The following is a 27765-nucleotide window of genomic DNA, read 5'->3' as shown; positions in this document are numbered from 1 at the left end:
ATTCCATCACTTCCTCACCAATGGATCCACTGCAGTCAATATGTGCCGTCAGAATGAGAGTCCAAACATCTGATAAAAACATCATAATAATACACAAATCTAGTAATCTACACAAATCCAGTCATTTATCTAACAACTTGTGAAGTGAAAAGCTGCATGTTTGGATAACAAATTCATCAACTTGAAATGTTCCTTCCTCCAGTGAAAAAGTCATCTTGTCTGAATCTGGAGAGCAATATGCATAGATCAAGCAAAGTTTACAGCATGAATAAATAAATAAATATGTTTGTGGATTTTAATGTGAGAGGACAACAGGGGATGGACTTTCTTTCGCTGAAAGAAATGTTATTATGGATTATGGAAACTCCTTGATGGATTTGTTTTTCACAAACACAAGATTTTCAGTTCACAAGTCATTATGGATGGAGTTCTTCTCATCAAAACACAAACTCATATACATTTTGGATGGCCTGTGAGTGAGCACATTTTAATTTGGGGGTGAACTCTTATTAAGTAAAAGGTGGAACAACTTATTCCACTCCCCTGTGCCATTTCTCTCTTTTTTTTTCTTATCAAATAAGTTTAGTTCATAAAATGCCCCAGACCCAAACACACTGAAAAAAATAAGTTGGTGTAGGATTTACTCAGAAATTGCTAGTAAATTTTACAAATACTTACAAAGAACTAGCAAGTAGCACATTGGATTAATGTGAAATTTTAAGTAGATTTTAAATAGTATTACAGATTAAAATAGTATTTTCTTGTAAAATTACCTTACGAAAAACAATGATCTACACTACTTTCTTTTTTTTTTAATACAAAAATACTTTTTTTTTTTTTTACAAAGACTGTTACAAATAATGACTCTGGAGAGCCAGTATGTATAAAACATTTTAATTATTTATATTACAATACAAGAATACATAATACCTTAGAGTGTGGGCTCAAACATAGCCAGCACCAGGTAAATATGTGTATGTACACATAGACACACACACACAAAGAAAAAAAAAACACCTTTACAATATTATACAACATCTGAATGCATATTACTTGTATTCTAAAAGGAAATCTGTTCACAGGTCTCTGGCACAGAACCCTCCCTCCGTTTTCCTCATGCTAAAACGCAAGCGTTCAGTGAGCTATGCCACACACACTGACCTGTCAACAAACTGCTCCATGAACACAAAACAAACAAAAGCAGGGGAGAGGAAAAGTGAGCAGAAAATATGGTTCACAAATCTATAGTTATATAAAGATAAATCTGATATTACACCTGATGCCTTCCAAAATTGGAAGGGGTTAAAAAAAAAAAATCTATAACTAAAAGAATCTACACGGCAGGAATCTTTTTCTTTCCCTCTTCTAGTGCTTTTATGTGAATAACAAAGGTAAAAGGAATTTTTATATAGCTATATATTTTTCTTGGTCACTCTGGTCTTTTTTAGTAGCCTTCACTGCCTGTCTTTACCCCATCTAGCTTTCCTGCTGCACTGACTTTAAGTATTCTCAATCGTACATGCTCTGCAGAAAAACACAAAGTATCACTTGTTTCTTCCTGGTCTGTTTTTTTTTCTCTCTCCTCAGAGCAATGGAACACACATTTAAAATACTTGGACACCTGGCACTTTCCACATAATTATATCTGTGCCTGTCATACAACAAATGATTAATTACCATGACATACTTATATAAAATAATATAAAGACACAATATAAAAAAAAAAAAAACATGAAATAAAAAAAAGCCTGCAACAACTGAATAGCCCTGTCTCTGTCACAAAGTATTTCTTAGATAATGCCCATGAAAGCTACAATCTCTTAGTGATGTTATAAAATTTCATGCCTAATTCTCTGCACTTTCAATCAAAGCATGTTAATGGGAGGTTCTGTGCGAGAGGTTTTTTGATCAACATACTGAATCACACTCAAAAAGAGTAGTTTTGCTACAACAGTCAGGCATACCCATGACATAAATGTAAACTCTTCTTAAAAATGTAGCTTTAAAAAGATATGAAACAAAACAAAACTAAACAAAATAATATTAAAAAAAAAATAATAAAATAAAAGAAACCATTTTCTCCCTCCTCTGGAAGCCAGTTTCTGCCAAGAAATAAAAAAAAATTATATTGCAATTCTGAGTTTTTATCTCATTTTAATGTTTTAATATATATTATGAAGTAATATAAAAAGTTTATTTTATTTTCATTCTGTGTCCAGGGAAAAACTCAGAATTCAGTTTACACTGACAATTGTGTAAAAGTCAGAATTCTGAGTTTATATCTACAGAAAAGTCCAAACTGTGAGATAAAAAGTCACAGTTACCTTTTTATTTTTTATTATTGTTTTCAATTTGTTTAATTATTATTATTTATTATTCCATGGTAGAAAATGGGCTTCCATACTCCTTTCAGTATTTGCAGAGAATAAAGAGATTAAACTCAATGTGTTGGTCACAATATGCACCATAATATTGAAACAGTGCTGCTTTCTAATACACCCGACCCCTTTACAAACAAATTGAATCATATTGCTGTTTGTTTTCTCTTATGGGCAGAGGATCAAATAATATGATCGCCTAAACACATTTTAATACTAAACTGGAACTACCATTGGGAGAGTGTGGGGAGGACTCGAGCTGCCATTAATGATTGATTCCAATGCTCTTCTCCCAAGGTCTTCCACTTCATTGTTTGAAATACAAAACACATCATAGGCATAAGGACTATAACAACACAGCTATTATGAAGCTTAAAAAAAAACAGATGAAAAGTGCCTCAAGGGCAGAGTTGATAAGATAACGCTTTTCAATGGGGTGAGACGAGCTGCCACAAGAGAAGATGACCAGTGTCGCAGTGGATGATGTTGCATGGCAGAATGGAAAGCACGTTTTTGAGAGAGAGAAAAAAAAGATGGAGGTCAGAGGTGACTAACCCAAATTTCTCATCAAAAGAACAAGGAAGAGTCTATTCTGAGGATGGAAGCTGGCAGGTTGTGGTTCTGAGCATGGTTGGAGGGATGTATGAAAGAGATTGGGAAAAGAACAGGGATACGACAAGTCAAGGCACAGCATGACTGTTAGGGACAAATGCCAGAATTCTCCCAAACAAAATTAGCTTGGCCTCATTTTCTGTCATTTTCATATACTCCTCTATTTGTCTTTTAATCAAGAACTATTTAGGAAAATATAATACAAAAGCTACTACAGAAAATATAGTATCACTTTCAGTGACCAATATTTTTGGCTTCTTTTTTCAAATATACATGTTTTTTTCTGTTTCTTTTTGTTATTTATTTTGGTCTAACCTGCTTTGAAGACTGGGACTGTCTGTGAAGAATTGGAATTCCCAGCACAAAGAACTTTGTTTCATATACTGAATATTGCACACTGCACTGCATATATACTGCTGAAGAATAAAGGCTTCAAAAAATTATTGCAAGTAAGTTACGGGGAAAGACAATGAACTAGCATCAATATAATTTTCTAACAGTACCAACACCTCAACAACAAAGAGCTTTTCCCCCCTTCACACGGTACGGTCATACAGTTTTGACTTGTCAGTTTGACTGCTGCTATACATACACACAATCTAAACAAAACACGTGAAAAGATGAACAGAGCTACTCATATTCTCAAGTCTCTGAGGCTTGGTCCAGAATCAGTTCACTGCATAAGAAAGCCATAGCTTTACAAGTTTATTGCTACATTATTTACTACTGAAAGTTTTACATAAAGACTACTACACTGATGCATTTGCACAGCACCATTTCTTTGCTATGAATCAACCATTAGATATCAATATTCTCTTTTCTTTTACACAAAAGTAGCCAATTAATGAATCTTCTTGGTCAATTTAACTGTGTGGTGTGAAGTGCCCTGAAGTTTTGTCCTTTTGCTCCCTTTCCATTAGTTTATTAGGGAGTCTATTAGTGTGCCTAATGCTATGATTTGCACTTTCAAGAACCACACAAGAATTCTGTTTAAACTCTTAAATCAAAATGAATTGACACACAAGCAAGCTCTATTCAAAAACCTAGCGCCTAGATAGCATTCTGGGTATTATAGACTTGCGCCTCAATTTTGGAACAGCCACAGGCTGCGTTTACATGAATATCAGATTTTTTGTCCAATCTGTTTATTCCAATCTAGAACAATTCCTTTGGTGATCACTTTCAGCAACACAGCTGACTTTCTGGTTTACAAATAAATTAGTGGTAGTTTTGATTAGATCTATATATATAATTTAAAACTGTCAATGATGTTGTAACACAAAATTTGACTGAACAGATAAATTAGTGGTAGTTTTGATTAGATCTAGAATTTTGAAGTGAAAAAAAGTAGCGCTGTGAGATTAAATACACTTGAATGAATTTAAGAAAGATGTGTGTGAATTACCTGCAGCTGTGTAGTATCTTTAAATCATGAATCTATGAGTTTAGGTACTTCAAAATCAGCGATGTTACATAAAATTCTTTGAGCAGGTTTCTGTTTTAAATCAGATATACAATATATATCTGATTTAAAACAACATTTGGAAGTGGCTCAGAATGGATGCAGATTTTTGTTTATACATGTGAGACAATATCTGATCTATGTCAGATGTGAGTTTAAAAAAAATCTGATTTTGTGCAAGTGTAACCGCAGCCAAAAAGTACACAGGAAAACCATGCTGCCTTGTGACATACACATAAGCAAGCCTATGTAGAGTTTTTTTTTTCCTTTTCAGTTAGGATACTGTGTTTATGTAGGCGATAGACAGCTAGGCAGTTACTAGGTTTTGGAACAGAGCCACGGTTTCTCATACATACACAGCAGAACAGACAAGTTAAAACTGCATTACCACACCACATGTTCTTACTAAAACCACATATTGCTTGTCTGTGTGTATTTGTGGGGTTAGGGAGGGTTTGATATAAAGCGTTGCGAGGGCTGATAGAGGAGAGAGTGTTTTCTGAGGAGTGGAAATCAGCCAGGTGCTTCCTGCCAGCTGGGAGTGGCTGATGGGTATGTTGGAGGTGACACACTGTTGCGGTCTGACAGGGCCTAGCAGATGTGAGCCTGTAATCTGTGGGAATGTGAAGGGTGGCCTCCATCGCTGGAGCTGCTCTGCAGGCTGTAGTGGTCCTCACCATCACTAACACTGTCCACGCTATCACCCTCACCTGGTGTGAACTCCATGCCCTCTATGTCAATGTCCACTTCTGTATACACACAGAAATAAAAACTCATTAATAGTGATTTTTACACCTCAACCAATGACCTCAAGAATAAAGGAATATTCTAGGTTATGTTAAACCTAATTTCTATGGATGGAAACTCTGAGATATTGTCAGTTACCACAGACTGATTTTGACTTGTATAAATGAGTGGGCGATATAAGTGGTATCGTTATGCTTATGAAAAACTGTGCTTATGATGATTTTTTTTTCCAGTGCTGCCCCACTTACCTACTGTTTTTTTTACTGTACATGTATATACTGTGAGACCGCTTCCTGTTTGTTTGTACATATTGAGGGGTGAGGAGCTGAATTATCACTGGTAATCAACAGCCTATATATATATATATATAGGCTGTTCAATATATATATATATATATATATAGGCTGTTCAAACTGCAACTGAATGCAATACAATTCTGATTTTCTGCTCACTTGCTTAATTTGCCAAGCTCAACTTTTAATCATAATAATATATATATATAATTTACTGTTGCACTGAACGCAACAAAGTGCATGTGCAAATATTTGTACTTCATCATGTTACTCCTCATCCAGTGCAGACCGTATCTTTGATTATAATGATTTCCTTTGGACGTGACGCAAGGGTGTTACTGATCATGCTTGGGATCTGTGAATGATCATAATGTGTGTATCCTGAGTTTATTCTCATTGAAACTATAAAGAAGCCAAACATGATTTTTTAACCACATAAACAGCACTTTAACCCAATTTGAACAAAGTGTCCATAGAATTCCTTACAGGAGTGCAAATGAATGAGCCTGTTACTACCCTGATTGTAAAGCAAAATGTGATTGGCTATAGCGTGAACGTGCTACGATTGGTCAGCAAAGTGTGGCTGTTATCTAATTGGCTTGAGTAGACTGTGGGTGGTGTCCACATATTTGTGGATGTATTTGTCTGCACATTTTGATGATAGAAATGTTTCAAAATCACAGAAGTGCGCAGCGACCCACAAATGCACAGAAAGCCATTCAAAAATACACTGTGTAGCATTTGGACCAATAAGACACAACTATTTGTTATATTTAACAAATAATATCTAACGCCTCCTCATCTAACCAAAGGATCTATGGACCCTTCCCCAAAAAGGCAACTATCACCTCAAAAAGGACAGAACAGGCCTCTGGTTCCATAGCAACCATAGGCACACCATCTGATAACAATAGGTTTAACAATTCTCTAATTAATTTATAGAAAAACCTTTCTTTGAATTAATTCACATATACTTTGGGGCATTGTGTATGCTGTTACTGTTCTTGTATATTGTGTTTTGTGCATTGTATATGTTTTATATATGCTTATGATGGATCACTAGTTAATATAACCTAATCTATATGATGTTTGGTATCTATGAGTTCGTATTTTCATGATCTAAATGAGAGTGTATATTATATGTTGATGCATATGCAACACATTAGTTTTATAAGAATCTTAAAGATTCTTCTCTTGAACCCCCCAATCTAATTTCATATGCAAGACACCATACTAGGAACAAAGAGTTCCCTCCAAAAGGTACCATTCCTCATTGGCTCACTCGAATCCTGAGGGTGTGACATCATCCCCCATATAGATCACTGATCATCAGATCAGGGCGGCTCTTTTTAGATTCAGGTATTCCAGGAGAAGATGCTGAGCTAAGAGCCTTAAAAACCACGCTAAGCCTGCGCCAGGCCTTTCGGCCTTGACTATTCATTCATCAAGATCCTCTGATTCGAACTGGTCGTTCTCATAAACTCACTTCAGCAGAGACCAACTGGAGCCCCAAATTGCATCAGGACTCTTTTTCAAACAGGCGAGATGTGCAAGTATCAAACTTAGTCTTATTAATTGATACATTTATGTATCATATGCACCTTTTACAAAGGTGTGTTTGAACTAAGAAACTGATGTTTTCTTCAGGCTGTAGATCTGCTGAATATCAAATTGTACCATAGCTTCATGTCTTTATTTCTCTTCTCTTTACTGCTTAACTTTAACCCTTTTTCCTATGCCAACTGTATGTGTGTGTGTGTGTATGTTAGACTAGTTTAAATGTTTATGTAGTTAATAAAGTCTTATTTGTATCACACTTGAGGTTAAAAGATATTCGTTAAAAATGTTTTTTTTATTATTTGCAGATCTCATTTTATGTATTTGTGAATTTAATTTATGTTTGTGAAACTAAGATATATTCGTGGATCTCATTCTATTTATTAGTGGATTTATGGCTATATATATATATATATATATACAGTGCCTTGGGAAAGTATTCATACCCCTTCATTTTTTTCACATTTTGTTATGTTGCTGCGTTATGTTAAACTGCTTTGAATTACTTTTTTTCCACATCAATCTACACTCCTTACATCATATTGACAAAGCAAAAACAGAATTGTCACAACTTCGTACATGTATAAAAAAAAACCTGAAAGAAGTACATTGCATAAGTATTCATATCCTTAACTAAATATTTTGCTGATTGGATAATTTTTTGGATCAGCAAGAAAATAAAAATATTTCAATTTAACTTGCTTTCCATTTGTTACTTAAAGTGAAGTACTTCTTTGATTCCACAGCAAATACTACTAGATTAAGTTTAAACATGATTAAGAAAGTTTAAACATGATTAAAGAGACAAGAGAATAGCCAGTAAAAATAAGAACAAATACACAAATTGCAAGCATAGATAAATACAACAGAATATGTTACAAATAAAATAAGGTTGGTAGTATTCAAATACAGAAATTTAATAATTAAGGAAGTTAACACTGCATAGTGTTCACTGTATGAATTAAATATAGATTTTTTATCACAGCTGTTTTGTTGTTTGATGATCATTAATGACAGCAGCAGTATTTATAGGCCGCTGTCCCTTTAAGACCTGATGCACAGATCCGATAATGATACACATCACATCCGATTTCTTTCTCAGCTGTTTTTAATTCACTTGAGACATAACTGACTGCGGTTACCTGAATGATAGTCGAGATGGGTATTTTGTCATAATTTTATGTGTATGTGGCTGTTAAGAGGATTCAGAAGAGGATTCAGTTCAGTGTTCAGGCGCTTCATGTGTGTGCGGCTGTGCGCGTAGAGAACAGCGTGCAAGTGACGAACTGAGTTCCCTTTAGCCTTTTCTCTCTGGAATTGTTTAAAATTTGCTTGCTTGTGTAAATACGAACAAGTGATAAACTTATATTCTATTATGGTTAAATTTTGCAATTAATCCACGGAACACATGCATGCCGAACCGTGGGGCTTGGACCATATGGATCACGGATCAACTAGGATCCATTTAATAGTCTCAAGTCTTTTTTGTTTGATGCAACAAGCTTTGCTCATCAGCATTTCGCAATTATCTGCCATTCTTCTCCTCGCCTCTTCACCTCTCATGCTCTGTCAGGATGGACGGGGGGCAGATGCACATTTTCAGGTTTCTTCAGAAATATTTGAATGGGTTCAATCCCAGGCTGTGGCTAGGCCACTCAAGGACATTCACAGAGTTGTCTATAAGCCACTCTTGCTGAGGTTCTGAATGCTCTGGACTGGGTTTTCATTAAGTCTATTTCAATATTTTGGTGCATTGAGCTTTTCTTGTACTCTGATGTGTCCCTAAGTCCCTGCCACTAAAAAAACAGCCCCACAGCATGAGGCTGTTACCAGCACACTTTACTTTTGGGATGCTACTCTGCAGGTGATGAGCAGAGCTGGTTTCCTTCAAACATGATGCCTGGAATTGAGTTTCATCAGACCAGAGAATATTGTTTCTCCCAGTCTGAGGGTTCTTTAGGTGCTTGTTTGCTAATTCCAAGTGTGTTTTCATGTGTCTTCACTGAGGAGAATATTGAGTCTTGCCACACCGCCATAAAGCCCAGATTGGTTGAGTATTGCAGTGATGTTTGTCCTTCTGTAGATTCCTCCTATCCCCACATATGATTATGGAGCTCAACTAGAGTGATCATAAGTTTCTTGGTCACCACACTAACCAAAGCCCTTCTCCATCAGTTACTCAGTTTGGCCAGAAGGCCAGCTCTAGGAAGAGTCCTGGTTGTTTCAAACTTCTTCCATTGAGGGTAACAGAGACTACATGCTTCTGTGACCCTTCAATGAAGCAGAATTTTTTTCTGAACTCTTCCCCAGATGTGTGGCTTGACACAAACCTGTTTCTGAGCTCTACAGGTAGATTTATTTATTTTTGACCTCAGGGCTTGGTTTTTGCTTTGATATGCATCATCAGCTGTTAGAACTTTTATTAAAACGTGTGTGCCTTTCCAAATCATACACATTCAACTGAATTTGCCACAGGTTAACTTCACTCGAAGTGTAGTAAGATCTACAAGCAAAATGAATGCTCCTGAGCTAAGTTTCAACTGTTCCAGATAAGGGTATGAATACTTATGCAATGGAATCATTTGAGTTTTTTTACTTGTAATAAATTTATATAAATACCACCATTATGTATTAAGTATAGAATAATGATGAAAAAAAAAGTAATTTAAAGTAGTTTAACATATGGCAGCATCATAACAAGATGTGAAAAAAATTAAGAGGCATGAATCCTTTGCAAGGCACTGTATATAAGCAATTAAGCGATTGGTCTGCAATCAACTATGGTCATACAGTCTATGTAGTACATGGTTTATACAGTATGTGTGTAGCATGTATAATTGCCTAAAGTATAAGGTTTTATTGGATGTAAGTGAATATCAGCATATAAGATTTCAGCTGTGCTGTACCTTGGTCAGAGTCAGTGGAGATGGTGGAGCCCATGCTGTCAGTGCGAATGCGCTCTAAGCCCTGTACAGAGAGCTGCTCCAGGCGCCGTTTGAGGTAGCGATGTTCTCTCTGCAGTTGTTCCTTCATGTTTAGAGCCTTCCTGTCCTGCTCCTCCAGCTTCTGCAGAGCATATGTTTCCACTGATCAAACCACAGAGCACAGAGACACCACACTGCATGCCATGTATCATCTACCATCGCCTAGAGCATGCACAGTGCAAGAAATTCACAATTTTGTGAGTTAAAGAAGGGAAACAATCACATTAACAGAAAGACAGATCTATGCTGCATGACAGGAAACCAGGCAGGTTGAGCTGAAATACTGTGTATCAAACAGGAAAGAAACAAAAGGGTCAGGAGACACATGGTACTGGGTTTTCTTTGTCTTGTCTCTTTCACACACTTTAAGTGACAGTTTGTTGAACACTTTCCATTCCACTAAGGCTTACACCCTTTTTCATTAGATGGAGATAAATCAGTCAGTGACGTAAAAAGTATACATGATAAAGAAAATGAAAGCTTTTGTTTTTTTTTTGTTTGTTTTAAAAAGTTCTTTCAAGAAAAGTTTCAGTTTAATGACTTTCAAGATGCGGTGTAACCAAGTAAAAAGTAACTCTGAAAATATGTTACTGTACACAACTTAATTAGTATGTTAAAAAATAGATCTTATTTCAAGTCATTTTTATTTATTTAATTATTTTACAAATATCATGAATTATTCATTCACAAATATCATTACGTTTTTGGGCAGTCACACCACATAGCATTTTACAACCTAAACTTAGCTTCCTTTGTCTTAAAAAGGTGAAATTTTCTTATATTTTAAGAGAAATTTTGACCTTAGCGCAAATTCATAACGGTCTGCAGGGCACCTCTCTATGGTATCTAGGGCTGTACCAAAATATCCGATTTTTTTTTCCAACACCTGGCATTCCCCATGAAATGGTTCTCATTAACACTTCAATAATAAAAAAACTTGCACTTAATTTGCTTGGAAAATTCTTGCAAATACGGCAGTCATAAAAAAAAAAGTACAGTAGCCCAGCCTAATAATAATTTGTCTATATTAAAAGCATTGCTCTTAACAGACCTGTGTGTTTTGTATCACTAGTGCAGTGTCTATTCTCGGAGCATAAGCCCTGCCTGTGTGAGGCGTGTCACTTCTGGCTCGCGCTGTTCTGGAGTTTAATAAAAGTTTTTTCATTCTTAACATGTCGCGTGTCCATATTACACCAAAATGTGACACTGTACTCCCTTGGGTCCGCAGCAACACACCTGCCATGCGTGAAGTCTACTGGATGAACGGTTCTCGACATAATAAAAATGCAAACAGACAGACAGACACACAGAGATTCCAGCTAAAGCTAAAGTCTGTCTACAACGCGACCATTGAAAATCATTTGAAATTTGTGTCAGTACGTCAAAAATAGAATGTAGCAGCAGTTTACGGTCGGGAATTTGTCACGCCACCAGTGTAGACACGGTGTTGTGAAAAGAATGTGTTCAGCCCCCTCCCTCCGAAGCTTCGAATATTCACATTGATTACTGCCGAAGTTTCGAAGCTAAACAAATGGTATTCGGACCAGCCCTAATGGTTTCATTTTCTGTTCTGCTGTTTTGTTTTTTTTCCCTTCATGCTTATGCATGTCGGTTGGACCATAGATATGTATAGATGCCCCATTCGACCACTCCATGCACTTAGATGGGGCCGCCATCTTGGAACGTTCACCATCATTCATCATTCACCATACTGTAGGTTCGCACAGAGCCGTTGAGCCATTCTGTGCAGGATTGTGCCATCTTTCAAATATTCAGTGATTACTATGGTGAATGACGTGAAGTTGACCATAACAATGTGGCGGGCGGCTTACGTACAGGTCCTTCTCAAAAAATTAGCATATTGTGATAAAAGTTCATTATTTTCCATAATGTAATGATAAAATTAAACTTTCATATATTTTAGATTCATTGCACACCAACTGAAATATTTCAGGTCTTTTATTGTTTTAATACTGATGATTTTGGCATCTCAAAAAATTAGCATATCATGAAAAGGTTCTCTAAACGAGCTATTAAACTAATCATCTGAATCAACTTATTAACTCTAAACACCTGCAAAAGATTCCTGAGGCTTTTAAAAACTCCCAGCCTGGTTCATTACTCAAAACTGCAATCATGGGTAAGACTGCCGACCTGACTGCTGTCCAGAAGGCCATCATTGACACCCTCAAGCGAGAGGGTAAGACACAGAAAGAAATTTCTGAACGAATAGGCTGTTCCCAGAGTGCTGTATCAAGGCACCTCAGTGGGAAGTGTGTGGGAAGGAAAAAGTGTGGCAAAAAACGCTGCACAACGAGAAGAGGTGACCGGACCCTGAGGAAGATTGTGGAGAAGGACCGATTCCAGACCTTGGGGGACCTGCGGAAGCAGTGGACTGAGTCTGGAGTAGAAACATCCAGAGCCACCGTGCACAGGCGTGTGCTTTTGAACCAGAAACAGCGGCAGAAGTGCCTGACCTGGGCTACAGAGAAGCAGCACTGGACTGTTGCTCAGTGGTCCAAAGTACTTTTTTTCGGATGAAAGCAAATTTTGCATGTCATTCAGAAATCAAGGTGCCAGAGTCTGGAGGAAGACTGGGGAGAAGGAAATGCCAAAATGCCTGAAGTCCAGTGTCAAGTACCCACAGTCAGTGATGGTCTGGGGTGCCATGTCAGCTGCTGGTGTTGGTCCACTGTGTTTTATCAAGGGCAGGGTCAATGCAGCTAGCTATCAGGAGATTTTGGAGCACTTCATGCTTCCATCTGCTGAAAAGCTTTATGGAGATGAAGATTTCGTTTTTCAGCACGACCTGGCACCTGCTCACAGTGCCAAAACCACTGGTAAATGGTTTTCTGACCATGGTATTACTGTGCTCAATTGGCCTGCCAACTCTCCTGACCTGAACCCCATAGAGAATCTGTGGGATATTGTGAAGAGAAAGTTGAGAGACGCAAGACCCAACACTCTGGATGAGCTTAAGGCCGCTATCGAAGCATCCTGGGCCTCCATAACACCTCAGCAGTGCCACAGGCTGATTGCCTCCATGCCACGCCGCATAGAAGCAGTCATTTCTGCAAAAGGATTCCCGACCAAGTATTGAGTGCATAACTGAACATAATTATTTGAAGGTTGACTTTTTTTGTATTAAAAACACTTTTCTTTTATTGGTCGGATGAAATATGCTAATTTTTTGAGAGGGTTTTCATGAGCTGTATGCCAAAATCATCAGTATTAAAACAATAAAAGACCTGAAATATTTCAATTGGTGTGCAATGAATCTGAAATATATGAAAGTTTAATTTTATCATTACATTATGGAAAATAATGAACTTTTATCACAATATGCAATTTTTTTTAAAAGGACCTGTATAGCGGCCCATAGAAACGGATGCTAATGAGGCATCTACGTATACATATCTATGGGATGGACCACATGACTATGTTGGTGGCACTACATAACTTTAATTTGGCAGATAAGTTGTTTTTTAAAATATAAGGATGCATCGATCCGATACTCAGGATCGGATACTGGCATTTTCTGCGGATCGGGTATCGGTCAGATGAGACCAATCCACATCTGATATTGTGCGTATACTATTCGGTGTTATTGTTGAGCACCAAAAAGCACCAAAACATTTTTTGTGCACTATATTTCAAGTGTTCTGAAGCTGTTCTATAGTTCAATGTGAGGTACACATTAATATTGAAGACATTAAATTCAAGTTTACATAAACTATTCTTTCCTCTGCGGCTGTCTGTCATCCTCCATTCAGCAATCAAACAGCGTGTTGCGTTCGGTTACAGTCAAAATAATGAAACTCTCTTCAAGAGCTCACCATAACTGAGGTTAAAAACTGTTAAAAGAAAAGGCTCAATAAACTAACGCACAGATTTAATACACTACGTATCAATATCTCTTCCCTTTGTACTATTGATGTTCGGTTCGCGAATGAATCATTCGATTTAACCGCCAAATTGGACTGAATCGTTTGAAAAGATTTATTTGCTTTTTTAACGTAGCTGACACTCCCTCTGAATCGAAATAAACCAATATCCCGGAGTAATTCATTTACTCAAACAGTACACTGACTGAACTGCTGTGAAGAGAGAACTGAAGATGGATACGAGCAGAGCAGCATGTGTGTTGTACTAACTTTTCTATGCGGACTCGGAGGACTGTGACTCCATGTTGTTTCAAGCTCATCATTCTGCGTACGGGTTGTGCACAAGCGCTCTGTGCCACTATATATTGGCGCATTATAATACTTTTCTGTGCAATCAAAGATTATTAATAGCCTTTCTTATTCTGTCCTATCTATCACGTTGCTGCCTTTATTACTGTGCTATACATTTAAAAGAAATGTCTTTTAGATTTCTATATAAATGTATATAGTTATTTTTCATGAAAGTATTTTACAACAATACAAAGAGCAATGGATAACATTTTACCAGATTTTAGACTTATTCACTTTTATTTGTAAATAAAATATTTAACTAGATTTTATAAAATTATTGGGCACCCGTGATTTTTCTGGAGTATCTTTTGCTGCTGAATTATCCACTAACCTAGTTTATAATAGTATTTTTGTCATAGATTATGATTATATATTTTTTCATTAAAATGAAGTTGTCTATATGTAGTAGATTGTGATTAACACACAAAAGAGTGACGATCAGGTCAACACAGAGAAGTATAGAAATTCTACATTGATTTAAAAAAAAACTTTGCTGTATCGGATTGGATCGGTATCGGCAGATACTCAGAATTTTCGGCATCGGATCAGATCGGTTCTGAAAAAATGGTATCGTTGCATCCCTACAAAAATAACAATGTGAATCTTAATTCAGCAATTGCCTCATATAATGCTGCAATGACTCAATGGTTTTAAGCTGGAGTAAATTACCATCTCAATCATGTCAATAACTGTGGGTCAAATGAATTGCAACATGGAGTGTGACATAAACTTCCTGTAGACAGTTCCTGATTAACTTCCCTTCTGACTGATTACTGCTTTAAGCTGCTCTAACCTCTTTACTGTTGTGCAAAAAGAGATACTGTCAGAAAGATGCTGATTTGTTTGTACCTTGATGTGCATTTTGGCGCGTTTGAGCAGACTCAGTGTGGTGTGACGGGTGCTATCAGGACCCAAAGGCACAAGCTGTTTCAACTGCTCCAGGTACAATCGCAGTTTGGCACGTCTGCAATAAATAAAGAACAGGTTGGAGTGAAGTATTACCCTGGGATAAATTTAGAACTTAAGAACTGATTCAGGATGCTGCTGTGGGCTGCTAACAAAAAGGCTGCTGGTTTGAAGCCATGCAGTTCATGACTGAGGAACCAGCTTAATGCGATGTGGTTGCAGCTTTATGGAAGAGGACTGGTCCTGTGATTCATTTAAAAATAAAATTAATTCCAAAACTCTACAAAAAGACTCCACAGATACTAAGGATATGTCACTTAATACATTTATATTGACAGGGGCATAGAAAACAGAATTGAGGGGGACAAAATCATTCAGTATAAAGGCCCTTTCACAGCTGAAACAAACCACTGGTCTACTAATATCATGTGCAAAATTATCTTTTGTATATTTTGTAATTAATACTACCATATAGAATCAAAACAAGTGGATTGACACAAACAGTGAGAAGTCTTGGTGCAGTTCTACTCTATATCAGCAATCTTAGCCCTTAGTTAAATTTGAGGACTGGAACTAACTACAGCTCAACATAGTGGTTTGCAGTAAAGGAAGTCCAGTGTTTCATCTCTCTCTCTCTCTCTCTCTCTATATATATATATATATATATAATTTTATTTTATTTTTTTGATTTATGCTAAAGAAGAAAATAAATTATATTAATTGTTCTTAATTTTTATCTGTGATTAGACATGTTATTGATATGGTAAGACTTTTCCATCTTTCCAACTTAAAGTAGATAAACATATCTGTAGATCGAGTTACCAAGGCGGTTGCCGAACAAACTGACTTTCCAGAAATAGACTGCCAGAGTCCATCAGAATGAGGCGACTCAGGCAGACTGGGGAAGTGACCCTTTTTGGAGAAAGAGACCATTGACTGTAGTGTGTTCAGCTGGTGTGGGCAAAGCCAGCCCTTTTACACCTCTCAAAAGACAGAAAAAAGACAGGAAAATGTTCATACTGTATATGACTGACTCTCATGTAAATATCCACACACAACTTTTTAGTCAGTTCTCAAATGCACAAAAACATCTTCATCTGCAACAAATCCTTACTTGCTTACAAAAGTGAAATGGAAGTGGATGGAAATGTATCTCTGTGGACTTTTTGAGCTATTCCTAACCTGTGAAGCCTCATGAATGACTCTACAATGGCCTTGACACATGCACACCTAACAAAGTTACACTTGTTTATTTTTACTGTGCCTCCTCTTCACTGTCAAAGCAATCTTAACGAGCCTTGCACTGTTTGTGGAACAAAAATTTATCAAGTCCACTACTATCTAACTAAAAAGTAAAATGTTCAAAAATAACATTTATTTAAAATAAAGGCAAAAATATTTATTATTTAACTTAGAACTTTTGTTGGCCACATTTGTTAAAATACTGTGATGAAAGTATTTCATCACAGGTAAAAGATGGGTTAAAGTTGATGAACTTGCAAAGATAACTTGTTTTGATTCTTCTTGTGGTTCATCTCAGTCAGTTTTATTCAATCAGCTGGTACCACATAAGCTGCTACAACCAACAGATTGGGTCCAGTCTTACTTGCAACCATACTGTTGTACTGATCAAAATAAAAATTTAGCAGCATTTAGCCTGGAGAGTAAATTATAATACAGTGTACCTACTAACACAGAGGCTATTTGAAATAGGCCAGGCGTCACATCATCATAACTCTGTGAATGATTAACATGAGCTAAAATAACAGGACCGTGTGCTCGAGCTTCTTTTTCTGGTCCTTCACTGCTTTTCACAGCAATAGTGCACATGTATAATTTCAATCAATAATGTAGTAAGACTTTTCATGCAAATACTTTTTGAAGTAAGGTTTCAACCCGTGAAAATTTGATCTCAACAAAAGTGCAGTCATCTGATTTCTGGGTCAAACAGTCAAGTCAGTTTTATTTGTATGGCAGTATTCATAATACATAATGTTCCAAAGCAGCTTTACAGAACATGGGGCCTTAAAACCCCCCCTGAGAAAGCATAATTTGACTGTAGCAAGGAAAAATTCCCTAAGATTTTAGGTTCTATAAGAAAAACTAGACTCGGGGTCAGTTCAAACAATAACAAATAAATGCACTTGACTTAAACTTGAGTTTTACATGGCTGAAAATTCACAAAGGAATTACTGTGGGCTAAACTAATTTTACTAGATGCATAATCAGTTAGCGTACAACTGTACCAAGTTCTACCTGAAGATCTGTGAAAACACAGGAATGCTGGGTAGCCTGCGAAGAACAGGCACAGCATGAATTCCACTATAAACACATACAGTAAAGTTGCAGGTTCAGGCACATCTTCAGTGAACTGGATTGCTGTGTTAACAGATTTTTGCTGACCATTCCAGCAGAGATTCCAGCAGAGAACTGTTTAATTTCTCAGACCATGTCTAAGATCATTCTGCTGAACTACATCCTGGTGTTTTTTGCATAGAGGAATGTGTCCTGTGTTAATGCCCCCAACGAAATGTGTCTGAGCTTCAGACAATCCACTAACTAATTATCAAAATAAACAATTTTGCACATCCATGTGTAGACTTACATGTTAATGCCTTTTTTGATAGGGTATCATTGCACAGTATAATTAAACGAGTCTTCCACTGACAAGTTGCTGCTTAACTTGCTTTCAAATACTGAACATTTAAAAACCATGTTATACCGAGCTATTGCACCTCCTTCTCAAGCTCCTGATGAGTCAGCAGAGTGAAGCAACTTAAGAAAAGGATGAGGCAGAAAAAAGGAAAGAGCAGACATGAAGTAAGAGTGTGGAGGGTGTCTTCAGTCTCCCTCTTTGAGTAACTGACTGGGCAAGAAATGGGCATGTTCTTCAGTCATGACGCCAGCACCACATCATCATCAGTTTCCCAAGGCTAAATGAATCCTAAAACACGCCCTGAAACCCACATACAAAACTACAATCTGGATTTTTGAGCCTAAAATCAAAAATCAAACACTCTCATTAAAACTATAGTATATTTTAGGTGTTACCTCTTTTACTGTACCCGTCGAGCAGTGATGCTTTATCAAACACCACTGATAAAAACTATAAATAGAAAATAATAATGTATTCAACTCCATTGGCACCTCCCAAAAAACTCTCTAAGTCACATATTAACTTGATTGATGTCCAGATATGTACAGGTAATCTTACACATGATTTCAGAAATAAACATAACTGTGACTTGGAAACTTTTTTAAAAGACATTTTGTTCTCCTGCCTCTATTTCTTTGTTGATATTGACATATTTCATGGGCTTGTAGGCAGCAATCCGCAACAACACTTTGAGCATCTCAAGTTCAAGTCCCACCTTGATGTCCTTTACCAAACCCATTCCCTTTCTCCTATTGTGTTGCTTTGTATTGCTACTTTATTGTCTGTTAAATAAAGGCAAAAAAGAGACAAAAACTGTTGGCTGATAATCAGAGATTTGTTCTGTCAAAAAGGCATTGAAAGGTTTTTTTTAATAAATTGCACACAGAGAGCAAACCGTGCAATCAATGCTCCAATGACAATATGATCACTAAAGCTGTTAAAACCACATCTTACTGTGGTGATCAGTTGCCTTTCTTTGTCTCATTCGACAAGGAAAACGCTTATTAAAACATACACTTGGCAAAGCAGCACTGTGGTCAGAGCTCAGTAAGATCATCTTTCATGAAGGAACATAGTAGAGTTATTATGTGCATAATTTCTTTGAAATTCATGATGGGAGCCAACAATTGAGGAAGGGTACTTTAACTTGGAAGATACTTTATACTTTTGATAACCTAGAGAGCATCAGCAAAGGCAGAACAAAACAAAGCTGGACTGACTTAAAATAAGAAAGTTTAAAATGTCTGAGTGGCCCCACAGATCTCAATCCAACTGAACATTAACTTAAAAAAAACTGCAGTTAACGAAACAATCCCCATGAAACTTGATAAAGCTTGAGAAATTTTGCCAAAAATGGGCAAAAATTGGAGAAGCAAGATCTTTTTGTGATTCACCAAAAGACACTGACAGCAGTGACTGCTGCCAAAAATTATTCTACTATGTATTTGCTTTAGTGGTAAGTATTGCTGATTAATTGAAATATTGTATGCTTGACATAAAATACCAAAAGCTTCAGACGAAAACCAACAAACAGACATACTTTCCAAACACAGCGGATATGACCAGAGATCATGTTTGCATGGAACACTCTGAAATGGGTTGCATGTCAGAGGCCCTGCTTCCTTCTGTTATTAAGATGTTTTAACTAACTACGGTGTTGTGATTTATTCACAAGCCAGAAATATTGTAATTATGAGTTCTTAGCACATAAATGACCTAATAAGAATTACTAAGAATTCTAAATGATCCAAAATATTCATAATCTATATACTGAAAAGATAGTAAAAATAAATATACAATACCAACTATACAACAATAAAAAATAAATATCAAAGATATTAAAGTCTGTAGTGAATTATAATGAATGATTTTGCAAGTTATTTTAATTTCACATGCTGTATTTCAATAATTTTCAAGGGGTCATATGATGTGATTTAATTTTTTCCTTTCTCTTTGGAGTGTTACAAGCTCTTGGTGCATAAAGAAGATCTGTAAAGTTGCAAAGACTAAAGTCTCAAATCCAAAGAGATATTCTTTTTAAAAGTTAAGAGTCAACCACGCCTACCTAAAACGGCTCATTCTAACACACCCCCACATGTCTACATCACGATGTGGGAAGATTTGCATAACACTGCCCAAATGTTCACACAAAGAAAGAAGGTGTAACTTTTATTCTCGCTGTTGCCGCTGCCGCCATGTCGTGGAGACACTGTGTGTTTTGTTGCGAAAGCTTTGTTTTGCCTTCCAAAAGAGGACACAACTATCAGTGGTTAAGTTGTATTTACAACAACCCAAATATTCAGATGTGTGCAGCGCATTTTACTGAGGACGAGGACTTTTTCCTGTGAGCGCAGCCTACAATGCCGCTGTCTGTTTCTATAAAGTGGGGTAGTTCCAACTTTGCAAGGACAGTTTGGCGCTTCTGACTCACAGTCTGTAAAGTATGTTTTCATATTTAAAGATTTCGTCACTGATAATTCAATCACAAATGCAGACATGGTTTTGTTTACGCGGCGTGATATGCAACGCAACACGTAAAAAGACAGTATAAGTCATTATAATCAGTAATTATATGCCCACTGGATGCAACAAATGCCTTGTTTATAATGGGTTTTATTGTTTTTTTTTCTTGTTGTGCCGGGACACATGGCATCACAGTAGTGTTGTCAAAAGACCCAGTACTTCAGTACCAAGTCGGTACTACAAAAACGAAAATGTTACGGTACCATTTTTTTTTAAGTACAGGTTGTACCGAGTACCAATTCAACCCGGTTCTTGGTGCGCTATCAGAAAGGTTCATAAAAGCACTGAGATGAGGCGACCTCAAAATAAAAAAACACACCATACAAATAGTAAAGAGTTCAAACACACAACCATAACAAATTAAAGAGTTCAAGCAGGTAAGTTTCACAGTGTTTCCCATACATTGGGAAATATCAAAACTGACCACAACAAACAGATTTTCCAAAAAACCTTTGACTTTGTTAAATAAACATGAGCACTGCACGTGTCAAAATCTAAACTCAGTGCAGGTGTTTTTATATCACTGTATTTCTGAAGAAAACTGTCTGTCTTCGGAAAATTATGGATGTCATTTTCATTTAATCTTGCCTGTAATGGCTGAGCAGTGTTTGTGAGCTCAGGCTCAGCGCTTATTTGATTACAGCTGTTACCGGGGAAACCTCTCTCTCTCTTGCACGCTCTACAAGCACCTCCTGCTGCCAGAGAATGAATTTGCATATGCAGCTGTGGGAAACACCGCTTCTGTTATGAATACTATGAAATGTTTTAATTTGAATGTCGGATTGAAATGAATGCTGTTATTAGAGTATTTAATCATTAGCATTAGATAGCATTAATGAGCATCAGAATTAAGTTTCTTTATTAACTATTTAATGTTCCTATAACTTTTATTAGGGTAAAAAACTGGATGACATGATGATATTTACTATTTTTACACACCAGAGGCTTTTTAATGAATTGTGAATCTAAAATATATGTGTTAGAGAATGTACAAATGGTTGTGTCATATCAGTCAGAAAAGCAGTTCTAGGCTTTTTTTTTTTAGCTAACTTAGTTGTTATTCTTGGCTTTAAAATTCAAAATCCCTTTAAATTAAATATGTACACAGTTTGGATTAAATGAAAGTATAGTCAAATTTTTTAATCAGCATGTTTTTGTGTTTTGGCACCGAGAACCATGGATTTTCTCTGGTATTTGTACCAAATACTGAAATTTTGGTACCGTGACAGCACTACATCACAGTATGGTAAGGGACATAACATTTCCGTCACACGCTTGAGGTATACGACCAATCACAATGCACTGGATAGCTGGCCAATCAGCGTACACCTCACTTTTCAGAACGATGAGCTTTGTAAAAAATCGACGCTTTTCAGAAAGGCGGGGCATAGAGGAGCAACAATAATGCAGTATGTGGAAGATAATGTGTTTTTTTTACCTTAAACCACATAAACACATAGCAGCATCATATGACCCCTTTAAAGGTGTGATGTACAGAACAGCTGATTCACAATGAGTGTATAAATTAATTGCTTGACTTTCAAGTTTGTTTAATGTAATGTTTAATGTTGTTTTAATACCATGCACAAATAATAATTTTCTCAAAAATAATTTTAATAATTTTGAATTCAGTAGTTATTTGGGTTTATTGTTCACAGTATAATTTTTATGTCTGTTTAGGCTACTTCCACGCATGACTTTCCCAAACCTGTGTGGCACAGCTGAATTCTAGAGAATGTTTTTACTTTAAAATGCTAATAAGTTTGACTAACAACCCTCTACGGACACCTTGGCAATTGAATCGCCATTGGCTATTAAGTTTGTAAAATGGCACAGCTTTTTAAATATCTAAAAGTACACTCTTAACATCAGTCAGTCAAGCATTATAATATGATAATAAACTTTTATTTATTAATAGAAGTTTAGTAATTAGAATTAAAACTTGGTAACCAGGTAAGAATGCAAATTAGTTGTTTTAACTTAACTTAGGACTGGTGCTGGTGCTTTTTTAGTCATTTCAGTGTTCCTGTAAAAAAAAGTCGGAAAAAACTAATAATAATACTGATAAGATATTATTATTATTATTATCATTATTATTATTATACAAATTATACTAAAAAGAACAATATAAAATGCACCAAGGATTAACAAGCTGCTGGATTCATGAATATTAATCAGGTTGTGTGCGTTCGCTCGAACTGATTTGCTGAAATCAAAACAAGAACGATAATAGGTGGACACCAGCCAATGAGATTGCCAATTGTGCATTAGTTCCGCCCACTGCCGGAGAAAGCGGCAGTTCTTAAAAGCTGACGAATTCCAAAGGAAACCTGTTATTTTGACAGGAAAATACAACAAAGAATATCGTTTACATGTAGCGCATCAATTCTGAATGTTATATAAAACTCTCTCACTCTCTCTCTCTCACTTTGCGCGAGAGAGAGACAGCGACATCAAGTTGTGCGCCTTCACACTAGAGTTTACGGTATGTCAAATACACAAACAGGTGCGCTGCGCATCCATTGAGATGAACTGAAATATATCACAGATCGCTTGACGGAGAATGAAACTCTGAAGTGGTCAGGCAGCGTGTTTGGCGAATGAAAATATATCTGTGCTACACTAATACTTAGCCTCCAACTCACACATTGGCGAATAAATATAATAATTTATTAGCCATTGGCTAATATAACACATCATTTAGTCACCCAGAGTGAAGATTTAGTTGCATATGCGAGTGATTTACTTACAGTGTAGAGGGTTGACAAACATCTCATGGTAAGACAGCCTCAACATTCTCTGTCATCCACAAATATAAATTAGAAAACTTTTCAAACTGAAAGGAGGAAGTCTACTTTGTGTATATTAATAATAACTAATAAGGTTTTAATTATTCATTTGTTACTTAATAACATTTTAAATGACTAATTGTTAAATTACTAATTTGTTACTTGTGTTAATTTTACTTTCCATTATCCATTATTTCCAGATTATCAAAAATATAACACAAGTACACACTAGCACATTCAAACAGCAGGTTGGAGAGTAAAAGTCAATGTTATCATTAAAACTTCAAATTCTTGTCAATTAAACATAGCACACCAGCAAAAGGGACTTCAGTTTAGCCAGGACAATGAATGGATGAAAGTATCTTTTGATTGGTCAATACAGTATTCCAGCTGTGCTAAAATAATATATGACATGGCACAGATAGAGAGACAAGTACATATACAAAAATAACATTTTGATTTAAAACAACTGTGTCCTTAATTTATGTAATAATCTTTTTATCAAACCAATGAGACTGCACATTATTTAACAACAACTTCCAGCCACGACAATATTCACAATATAGCACAGCCTTTAGTACATTTGTTTAATTATTACTTTTTACAGCATTAACTAATTTGACGCTCCTACACAAAATCGCCACAACAGGAAATTACATGACACTGAAATGTTTTTTCTTTTGTATTTCTATGTCTCTTCAAAAAAATGTCATAAACCTGCCTGTATGGTTTTCCTGATTTTCCTGGTACTCTGTTTAGTGTTGTTAATGGTTCAGAGGTTCCATTCTGATGAAGGACATGACTGAACATATTTCTCACAGAGCAGCAGTAATTAATTCCCTTAAAATCAAGCATGTGACAGGCAAACTCCAAGAAATCAGGACAAGGGAAACACACTCGACCTCTGGCGCAAACATAAACAGCACAAAATTGTCCAACATATTGTAATTAATTTACTTTAACTTTTATTTAACAATGTTACTAAATACAGCCACCTTTTTCTTCAGGGTTTGAAATCAACATTTTCACTCTCCAGCTAATTTGGCTACTAAATTATTTAAAGGTCATTCAGACCTTCTACTAACCATATCAAAAAAATAAATAAATCAATCAAAAATAAACTTGATTATCGAAGACACAGCTTGGATTTAAATATATTTGTTATAAAATCGGGTGTTTTCATTTTTTATGATAGTCTATAATTATTTGAAATTGGGTGAAATTTCAGACCGCCTGTTTGTGCACTTGAAGGGCAATGCAGGAAAAACAGGATATATATGTTGCTGTAAACTCCAAATACAGATGAAATATTGTCAAGCACATTAGTTAGCAGTAGACAGGCTGAAGGTTCATAAAGTGATCAGTTGTTTCTTCACAAAAGCATTAAAGATTCCACTCTGATGTACATTCAAAAAAGCCAACCTAGGTGTCTGATAATGACATTGAAATTCATGCTCCAAAATATCATGTAAATACGACAAGATTATAGTCCAACATATAGTTTCATGATCATAATATACTCATGCCTTTTGAGTCAGCATATTAACAGCAAATAATTCATATCGAATGCAGTGGGTTTACCGGCAGTGTCTCAGAAACACTTGTAAAGTGACACAAATATAATTTATAAACATATGCTGCCATATTGGCTTTTAAGTTGATTATCACCCGCATTTGGTGAATGTTAATTTCAAACCTGCTCATTTTTTATACAATTTAAATTAATACTACAAAACACTAGCTTTTAAGATATAAACAAATCCATTATAATCCATAATGGGCATGTTCTTACCTGTGTTTTTCCAGCTCATTGTGTGATGACCTGAACAAGAAATAAACAGAAGCATGGATGAGTTTGGTAATAAATAAAATAAAAATAAGAAGAACACTGACTATTTACTTATTTATTAAAAAAACAAAAAAAACAACAAAAAAAAAAAAACAACAGTATACTGACCCTGTACTAAAAATATAAAAAAGCAACTCTGTATCTCTGAACAACTGCTACAGGATGTTTTTCTAATAAAGTGATGCTATTGATCTACTGTAAGACAAATAAATTAAGAATCTTTCAAATTAAAATAAATAAAACATGTTCCCATTAATGTACTTTGAGTAAAAACGGTTCCTAGTATCATATAAAGCAGCACACTCTAATAAAATATTTTGCAGTAAAGACTTAAAAAAAAAATCACATAAAGGCAGCCCATTTATTCAACACAAGACTTACCCATATACATATATATATATACTTATCCAAAAAGCTGCATTTGTTTGTCAACACCACATATGCACTCTTGTTTGCCATTCGATCAAGATACTATTCATTTTGAATAAACAAAAATGCCCCCGTTGTCAAGTAACAAATATTCAACAAATTATCTTTTAAACCCCAAAAAGGAGCATTGTCAAATGTAATTTATTTATACTTGGAATGAATGCATAAATAAATGAATGTATAAATGGAACGCTTTTGGTGCTCCCTAGTCCCTTTCACACACTACACTCATGTTTTGCTTTGAATTCTACATTATACATAAAACAAAATGATTCTGCATGGCCTTACTGTGTCCAGTAGACCGATATCACTGTAAGTAAAGCACAGCATGCACTCAATGACGCAGAGGAAATTCAACATGCTACAACGCATTGCTATTTTAGTCTTGGGTATGAATGCTGGGGTGTATGATCGGCCAATTCCATTTTCTCCAAACAAACAAACAAAATATAGGGATTGCAATGCATGCTAGATAAAAACAAAATATATGTTAAAGCTGCAGTGTGCAGTTTCTGCACCACTAACGTCATCATATGGGAATGCAAAAAGTATTGATATTCCTTATTATTCATGCGTAAGTACACATAATGAAATTGCTGCACATGACAGTTAAAAAATACAGGCTAAAAATACAGGCACAATGTTAATATCTGAGGCTAGTGCATAATTTATGGTGTTGAAAAAAAGCTTTAACACTAATGAAAGTCCACAATGTCAGCAGATGTTTTTGCTATTTGGGAAACAATTCCAAAAAAAAAAAAAAAATATTCCTAAGTAAGATTTGGTAAAAGGTAAAAGCAAAACATTGCTAATTTCCTGGAAAGCCCTAATTCCATAGATGTCCTTTTTTCAGTACTTTCTATGCATTTGTGGGGGAAGGGCGGCACTAGGCTCCTGCTGTTTTGCTTTGACATTGCAAGGAAAGGGGGCTAAAATGCAGCAAAACAGACCCAGGGGTCAAAGCTCTCTAGCAGCTGACTTGGGTCTATTCACACCACACCCAACAGTGAGAGTTTAACCACACCTAAAGTACACTACTTAAAAGCATACTGTGACTGTCTATGACATGTCCCATTAATGCTCAACAAGAAGTTAAGATGTAAAGAATAGCAACTTGTAAACAAAACACTACTTCAACATTTACAGTTTGCAATGCAATGCAAGTTTAATGCATGCAAACAATTGATATAACTTTAAATGTCTAACCAGTTTTATATATTAAGGAAATCAGCATATTTGTTAACTAGTAGTTTCCAACTACTTTGTGCATATGTGATAAATACTTAAAATGCACTGAAGTTGCCAGTTGTCTTTAAACAAGAAAAAGTTCTTGGTTAATGAAACGTGTGGTGTTTCTACGTAAAAATGATTGATTTGAAGGGAGATGACAGCAGTGGAAAAGAGAAAGCAGCAGCAGAAAGTTAACGCTGTACGCGTGGCAATGTGTATATACACAGCCAAGCCCAACAACAAAAATGGCGATTACATGTAGAATAAACATCGTTTGAATGTATTCATTCATTAATATAGCAGTGACACTGTACTGTATTTACCTATTGTTGTGGGGTTTTCTTGAAATAGGAGAGGATTTAGTTTTCTTCCTGGAAAAGTCGCTATCGTACGGCAAAACAGATGCGTAACCGTGTTCAGCTTCTAGTGAGAAAGTAAACAAAACCAGCATTAAATACAGACGCGCGTGATTCAGTGAACACAAACAAGAATGTTGGAAAGTTAGACACTTGGTATGTTTTAACGTCAAGCCGTTTATCATTTAACAAATTATGTTTCTGTCAACTTACTGTAAAGCAAACACCCCTCCCCCAGGTTACATTTGACGGAAAATGTAAACGAATCAACATTTTATCAGAGGCAGGGACGAATGTCATTTACGTAAGTCATCCCATTCTGATTACTGCATATTATAGACTTAATAACTCACAGTAACAAGATGTCATCGTCCTGTTGGGCTTCAATTAAACTACACTTGATCCGCCGGCAGGTTTATAAGTGACATTAGACCAGCACGACAACGAAATATTAAAATTCAAAGACTACTTTTAGTTGACCACACAAACATCATTATATACCTCTGTCTCTTCTTTCCAAATACTCTGCTGCCTCAAGAAGAAGAAGAAGAGAATTAAGTTCCATTCCGGTGTATTTACAGAAATAAAAAACAATACAAAAAACCTGTTGTACACTGTTTGACAAATGGTGTAAAACAAAGGGAGGAAGCAAAACAAAACAAACAAATAAACAAAAAAGGGATGACGCTCGATATGGACAGTTCAATTCTGAGTCGCAGAGACTCTCGACAAAAATTAATGCAGACTGCACGTAAACTA

At 36.0% G+C, this 27765-nt stretch overlaps 1 protein-coding gene across 1 annotated transcript; it reads right to left on the bottom strand.

Annotated features, from left to right (window-relative positions):
• Window positions 1-4224: 4224 nt before the first annotated feature.
• mxd4 (MAX dimerization protein 4) lies at window positions 4225-27765 on the bottom strand. Its single transcript, XM_019110347.2, has 6 exons — window positions 27508-27765; window positions 26974-27073; window positions 24935-24964; window positions 15118-15232; window positions 9956-10115; window positions 4225-5201 (listed from the first exon to the last, which is right to left on the bottom strand). The coding sequence occupies exons 1-6, from the start codon at window positions 27569-27571 to the stop codon at window positions 5044-5046; spliced, it is 627 nt and encodes a 208-aa protein (XP_018965892.2). The 5' UTR covers window positions 27572-27765; the 3' UTR covers window positions 4225-5043.

The sequence above is a fragment of the Cyprinus carpio genome, chromosome B1 (genome assembly GCF_018340385.1).
Source record: "Cyprinus carpio isolate SPL01 chromosome B1, ASM1834038v1, whole genome shotgun sequence".
Taxonomy (NCBI): domain Eukaryota; kingdom Metazoa; phylum Chordata; class Actinopteri; order Cypriniformes; family Cyprinidae; genus Cyprinus; species Cyprinus carpio.
The sequence above is the reverse complement of the archived record's forward strand: the minus strand, read 5'-3'. Positions and strand labels throughout refer to the sequence as shown.